At 38.2% G+C, this 6,838-nt stretch overlaps 1 protein-coding gene and 1 long non-coding RNA gene across 3 annotated transcripts; both read left to right on the top strand.

Moving 5' to 3' along the window:
- The first annotated feature begins 665 nt into the window (after nt 1–665).
- LOC149198324 (uncharacterized) lies at nt 666–4,579 on the top strand. Of its 2 annotated transcripts, XR_016254263.1 has the most exons (4): nt 666–869; nt 1,138–2,852; nt 2,971–3,315; nt 4,022–4,579. It is a non-coding gene; the product is annotated as an uncharacterized LOC149198324 (long non-coding RNA). The 2 variants fall into 2 exon arrangements; XR_016254262.1 differs by lacking the exon at nt 666–869 and having other exon boundaries at nt 886–2,852.
- A 1,238-nt stretch (nt 4,580–5,817) lies between these two features.
- LOC149198323 (uncharacterized) lies at nt 5,818–6,369 on the top strand. Its single transcript, XM_089409005.1, has one exon. It carries the CDS (start codon nt 5,818–5,820, stop codon nt 6,367–6,369), a length of 552 nt encoding a protein of 183 aa, XP_089265131.1.
- The last annotated feature ends 469 nt before the right edge of the window (nt 6,370–6,838 follow it).

Raw genomic sequence — 6,838 nt, 5'->3', positions numbered from 1 at the left:
CCTGGTTTTATTCATCTTGTTCCTGAATAAGATGTTATCTTCAATTTTCCCACTTTGAATCCATGGAGACTGTGGAACATAAGCTATGGTACCGCTGACCTTCACAGTGCCTGCCCTGTTCAACCCTTCTTAGCTCTTGGAGCCTACGTAGATATATGGTTTCCCAAGCTGCTGGGCTCCAAAATACCATTGTCTCTGGCCCAATGACTCAATCATCTTTGCACCAAAGAAAACAGACGCCAGCACATAGCCTTCATAGGAAAAATGCTATGTTCCTCCCAAGTACTCTACGACCAAGTTTATCAGATCCTTGCCTGCAACATTTGGTACGCCATCAACCTCTAAAGTCTTCTTATATCCCATGGCAAACAAGGGGTTGAGCCAATGGAATTTCATCAGACTCCAAACATTGGCTCTGGAATATGGAGTCAACTGATTAATATGGCATATCTCAACATTTAATGAACTTAATCTTTTCATGCATTTTGAAACATGAAATATTTGATCGACTTTTTGGATGTGTGCTATATAAGGTTAATGCATCTTATTGGTACAAGTCTATTTGTTAATCCTTTTAGTGGTTATCTTGTTCTCTAAGATATTCTTGCATCTTACTACTGCAAGTTCATGAGATGTCAATCTTAGCTTGACTTGATTGTATGTGATCATTATTATTTTCAAGTTGAGTCCATTTGAGCTAATTTAAGCCATTTCTGAAAACATTCAGCTTACAGGTATTATCAATTGGCCACATTAATTTGTGCTTGGTGTCTGATATGAACCTTGGTTGAAATGGTGGTTACAAGAGGATGCATTTCTTTCGTTTGTGAACATTTTGACACTGCAAATTGATGTTTCCTCGCTTATAGGTAATGGAAAATGAGTTCTACCTTTCTCCTTTTTGAATTTGAGAAATGCTTCTGGCAGACTAAGCTCATTTTCTTCAGTTTTTTATGATTATATGTGCATAGGATGCAATCGAAGTTAAGAATTTAAACCATACCACAGCAGACAAGGCTTTTATTGGATATGTGCTAATTTTCTGCGTGTGATATTTTCCTTTTAATGAACTTAATCTTTTCATGCATTTTGAAACATGAAATATTTGATCGACTTTTTGGATGTGTGCTATATAAGATTAATGCATCTTATTTGGTACCGCTGACCTTCACAGTGCCTGCCCTGTTCAACCCTTCTCAGCTCTTGGAGCCTACGTAGATATATGGTTTCCCAAGCTGCTGGGCTCCAAAATACCATTGTCTCTGGCCCAATGACTCAATCATCTTTGCACCAAAGAAAATAGAGGCCAGCACACAGCCTTCATAGGAAAAATGCTCTGTTCCTCCCAAGTACTCTACGAACAAGTTTATCAGATATGGACCTATATATGTTGCACAGCTAAATATGGCCACAAACAAAGCATTGATTATCATTCCCTTCCAAACAGATGACAGAATGGCCTTTAGCATTGATGGGTTCTGTATATTTGTCTCGACCTTTTGGCAGCACCAGTTGGTTTCAAGTCCTCGATATGACTCTTCAGCAGTATCCTTGCCTGCAACATTTGGTACGTCATCAACCTCTAAAGTCTTCTTGTATCCCATGGAAAACAAGGGGTTGAGCCAATGGAATTTCATCAGACTCCAAACATTGGCTCTGGAATATGGAGTCAACTGATTAATATGGCATATCTCATGTTGAGGATTTTGTTCCATGCTGATATGGCCATTATTAGAAAGCCACTTTGGTTGTGGGGTTTTATCTAAAAGCGGCTGCTTACATTGTATTGAAGCTAGAATGAACTGAGCTACTTAGGAAAAAATTACATTGCAGTTATAGCTAATGTTTTCTTTTTCTCTCGAATTATTCTAAGTGAGACCTTGTCCATTATAACTTCCTCTCCATCGCTCTGGACAAATCATAAGCAATTATGCTACACAACAACTAAAGCCTCCTGGATGCAGGTGGAGAATACCTTCCCCAGAGATCATAAATTTGATTCGGGTTGTGAAGAAACCTGATACATTATTATGGCAGGTAATTGACTTTTATCATTATTTTCGCTTTTAACATGTCATAGATCACATGTTTTAGCTTATGTCCTCGAACTGCACACAAAGCTACTACCTAATGCATATGATCTTTAGACATTTTTAGATTGGTACATGCAACAGCCCACAAACTATAATTTTAGGCCAGGATTTCATGAGCTGAGGCTGGAGTTTACCGGAAAATCTTTTGTTGGCAGAGAGTTCTAGGGATTGCAAATCTCTTGCAGTGACTTGTGTCCAAGTCCAAGCCTTTTGCTTTTGTGTCTGTTAGTAGTTGTGCCAGAACAAGATTAGCTCAGGCTGGAGTTTACCAGAAAAAATCATGTGTTGATCTTTTATGTTTAGATTTTTACCCCTTAAAGTTCATTAGTCTCTGAGGTTTTAAAAACCTTTATCGATTTAACCCATTGAATACACCAATCTCTACAGGTATGACAACCGTGTTGTGTGGAGTCCAGCTGGCGATTTGTTTGGTAAGAAGTTACATGTTGAAAGTTGTTGCACAAGCATTGTGTCTTTTCCAGCTTTACATTGTTTTTGCACATGCAGTTAAATTGATTTGTGTTACTTTTATTATCCCTTGATGTCAACAGGGGTTGCCTATTCAGCATACGCATACTTAACATACGAGCTATACAGGTGCCACAAACAAAGCATTGATTATCATTCCCTTCCAAACAGATGACAGAATGGTCTTTAGCATTGATGGGTTCTGTATATTTGTCTCGACCTTTTGGCAGCACCAGTTGGTTTCAAGTCCTCGATATGACTCTTCAGCAGTATCCTTGCCTGCAACATTTGGTACGTCATCAACCTCTAAAGTCTTCTTGTATCCCATGGCAAACAAGGGGTTGACATTGTTTTTGCACATGCAGTTAAATTGATTTGTGTTACTTTTATTATCCCTTGATGTCAACAGGGGTTGCCTATTCAGCATACGCATACTTAACATACGAGCTATACAGGTATGATAAAGACTAGGTTTCTGACAGTTTGTATCCCTAAGTTCAGCTGATGTACTGTGCCTTCGTTCATCTATCTAAGAAGTGCTGGAGTAAACTGTGTAAAGAAGCACTGGAGCTCTCAGCTGGTACTTTTAGTATATGCGAAATTGTTGATGGCACTTCCATGGAATCAACAGACATCAGCGTATAGAGTCTTTGGCAGAATCTTTCGTTTGCAATGTTGAAAACAGAAGAGATTTTCGTTCTTTGTGGCTCAGTGGACAGCCAGATGGATTTAACCCATTGAATACACCAATCAGGTATGACAACCGTGTTGTGTGGAGTCCAGCTGGCAATTTGTTTGGTAAGAAGTTACGATGCCATTTGCTCCCATGTCAGATCGATCACCTAATTGCACCGATCGCTCACTTAACGTAAGGTCTTCGTTTTATGCCCATCATTAAATACTGGCCTGCTCCAATCTGATCTTCAAGATTTCTGCACCTAGATATTGACATAGATTTCCTATCGGACCCAATCTACCACCAAGATTGCCCGACATCAGATACATCACCTAATTTCGCATTTACTTCTGCCGCCACATACATCACTCCATATGCCATTTGCTCCCCATGTCATATCGACCACTTAATTGCACTGACTGCTCACTTAACGTAAGCTTTTCGTTTTATGCCGACCATTAAATTCTGCCCTGCTCCATCCGAGTCTCAAGTATTTTAGCTCCATTCACACTTAAAACCACCTTACAAACACGTTGAACTTTTGTATAAATTGGTCTCTTCTGCACCTGGATATTCACATACACCTCCCCGCTTCACATAACATGGAATCCATTAGCATAGGCCAACTTACTGAACTCACAGCATTGTTTCTCTTAGCACTTATTCTCATGACTCTTCTGATTATTGACATCGTAAAAGTCGAAAGACAAAGAAAAAAGAAACCCAAAAAACAATAACATCTCTTTTGCATCATCTTATTTCTCCGCTTCCTTCTCTGTTACAGGTGTACGACGGATGCTTCAAATATCCATTCGGGTCCGCCATCATGCTGCAACTCTCATTTTTATGCTTCTATCGTCTTTGCTCGACTGCGGCATCTATCGTCTCTGCTCGACTGCGGCACTAATGTCCTAATTGTTAGCATTCGTGCTTGTTTTGTATTCTTCACATGTCTTATTTCCCCGCTTCCTTATCTGTTACAGGTGTACGCCAGATGCTTCAAATATGCATTTGGGTCTGCCATGGTGCTGCCACTCGCATTTTTTATGCTTCTATCGTCTCTGCTCGACTGCGGCACTAATGTCCTAATTCTTAGCATTCGTGCTTGTCTTGTATTCTCATGTCACTAGTTCTATTGCAGTTGTGTCATTTTGGACTAGCAACATAAACTGGTGTATCTTGAATCGTGTTTATGTATTACTGAAACTTGTTCATGTGACTATATATATTGCAATTATGTGATTAATGTATTACTGAAACTGGTGAACTAGTCTACTCTGTCTTTCTGAGAACTACTTCAAATCTGCGGGGAGTAACTTACTCCACTATATCTCTTGCTATAGCATGAAGTGTTTCTTAATGAATTGTCTTATTATGATTCTTAATTGTCAAATGTTAACAAGTTTAAATTAAATTGAAACGAGCCGCAATTATGTGATTAATGTATTACTGAAACTGGTGAACTAGTCTACTCTGTCTTTCTGAGAACTACTTCAAATCTACCGGGAGGAACTTACTCCACTATATCTCTTGCTATAGCATGAAGTGTTTCTTAATGAATTGTCTTATTATGATTCTTAATTGTCAAATGTTAACAAGTTTAAATTAAATTGAAACGAGCCCATTTGCAGGAATACATTTCTTCTGGCTATAGTGCTGCTATACGAATTCAAACGCGGCTAGATAAAACTATGTGCAGGGACTAGCTGCTTCGCAGCCATCCTTGTTTTTAATGAGATTGGAAACTTATCTATTGAAAATCAAACTTTAGTCCCAATTTATTTTTATAAATAAAATATTTAATATGTTTTGGAAGAGGTTGAAAATTTGTCTATTGAAAATCAAACTTTGACCCTCCCTTGGTCTTCTTATATACCCTTGAATGAGAATTTAACCAACAAAAAAATTCTCTTAAATCTTCTTGTTCAAGTTTACATAATAAGAACAACCATTCTATAGGTTTAAGACAGTGCTTTACAATATTCCTCATATTTTTATGAAAAATATCAATACATGCTTTCCAAAAATTTATGAGTTTCTTAATTTTCTATAAAATATGCATGTAATACTAAACGCGACGTGAATTAAAGGTTACACAAACCAAACTCATCTATACGTGTAAAATACGTGGAACTTGCCTGGCTGGATTGGAAAACACAAAAAAATAAAAACTCGACAATGCCTACGTGTCACATTGACATTAGGGTATCCTTTGTTCAACATGTGATCAATGCCTTGGCTTCATGTGATCAGAGGACTTTTGACAGCTTCCAACAATCTGTCATCCTATATCCGTGTCATCATTGACTATAGTGACAACCAACCAGTCATTCGAAACACGTAAAAACAATGAACTACTTTATATGTTTGCTGTCGCAATCACACGATCATGAACCTTCCCAAACGCGCTCATTTACGCCATGACCGTCCCTCTGATAATTTGGCTACCGCTCCTATAAAATGCGGTTCCTGGCTTAACCGTCTCCATACACATACACATAGAGATCAATATTTCCAAAATTCTTCAATCTGCGCGGCTCTGATATATGTTTGTAATGCAAATTTATCTCAATTGTAAACATGGGGATTTGCGTTTCTTCAACTGCGATTTCTTCTGTGCCAGCAGCTACTGCAAAGCTCATAATTATGGACGGGAGCATCCAAGAATTCTTTGAAGGGATGACAAGCCGGGAGATTCTGCAAGATTATCCGAGCCACTTTATCTGTAATTCAGACGGTCTTTATGTAGGTCAAAAAATCTCACAGGTTCTACATGATGATGATCAATTGGAGACTGGACAGCTCTACTTTCTTCTTCCTCGGCGGAAATTACAGTTTGTGTTGACAGACTCAGACATGGCTTCTTTTCTTTTCAAGATCAACAGTGCTTGGCAATCGGCCCAGAAGAGCAGGACGCGGAGCAGAAGATTATCATGTGTGTTTGGTCAAACTCAAAAGCAAGTACAGCCCTTGTTTGATATTGGTAACCAGCATGAAAAGTATGTAGAGGAATGCTCCTCGTCGTCCGCTTCTGATATGCCGAGGCGCCCTAAAGTTCAAATTTCAAATCCAAGAGGTAGAGGTCGAATCCAATGGCAGTCAAAGTTGGAGACAATCGAGGAGACTGTGTGATCGATGGTATCGGCGATTTTTAATTGTAAAGATTTGTACCAATCTGTAAAATAACTTGATTGCGTGGATGGATAACATGAAACTCTGGGGGCAAATTAATTGCTGTTTCAGTGTCAGGTATTTATTTTTATTTTGCAAAATTTTGCTGTTGGTACAGCTTTGCTGCACAGAGAAAAAGGTGATTTCTTACAAATATATATCCATCATTTAGGAAACAAGCACATTAAAAAAATAAAATTGTACCTATATTTAAATTGAGATCTTGTTTCATTTGAATGGAAATCTATTTATTATCGTTTTCCATATTAAATTAATGGAAGTTGAGAACATGTTTTATTTGTTGGGCAGTTGAAATTTTTTTGTTTGGAAAAGTCGTAATTTTATTCATAAGACAAAATTACATATTGTAGATGCTGAAGAGCATATGTATATGGCTTGTTTCTGTTTTCACAGGAAACAGAGCAGACAA

The sequence above is a fragment of the Pinus tabuliformis genome, chromosome 2_2 (genome assembly GCF_031772625.1).
Source record: "Pinus tabuliformis cultivar Carrire ecotype Pingquan chromosome 2_2, CPIR1, whole genome shotgun sequence".
NCBI classification, from domain to species: Eukaryota; Viridiplantae; Streptophyta; class Pinopsida; order Pinales; family Pinaceae; genus Pinus; species Pinus tabuliformis.
The sequence above is the reverse complement of the archived record's forward strand: the minus strand, read 5'-3'. Positions and strand labels throughout refer to the sequence as shown.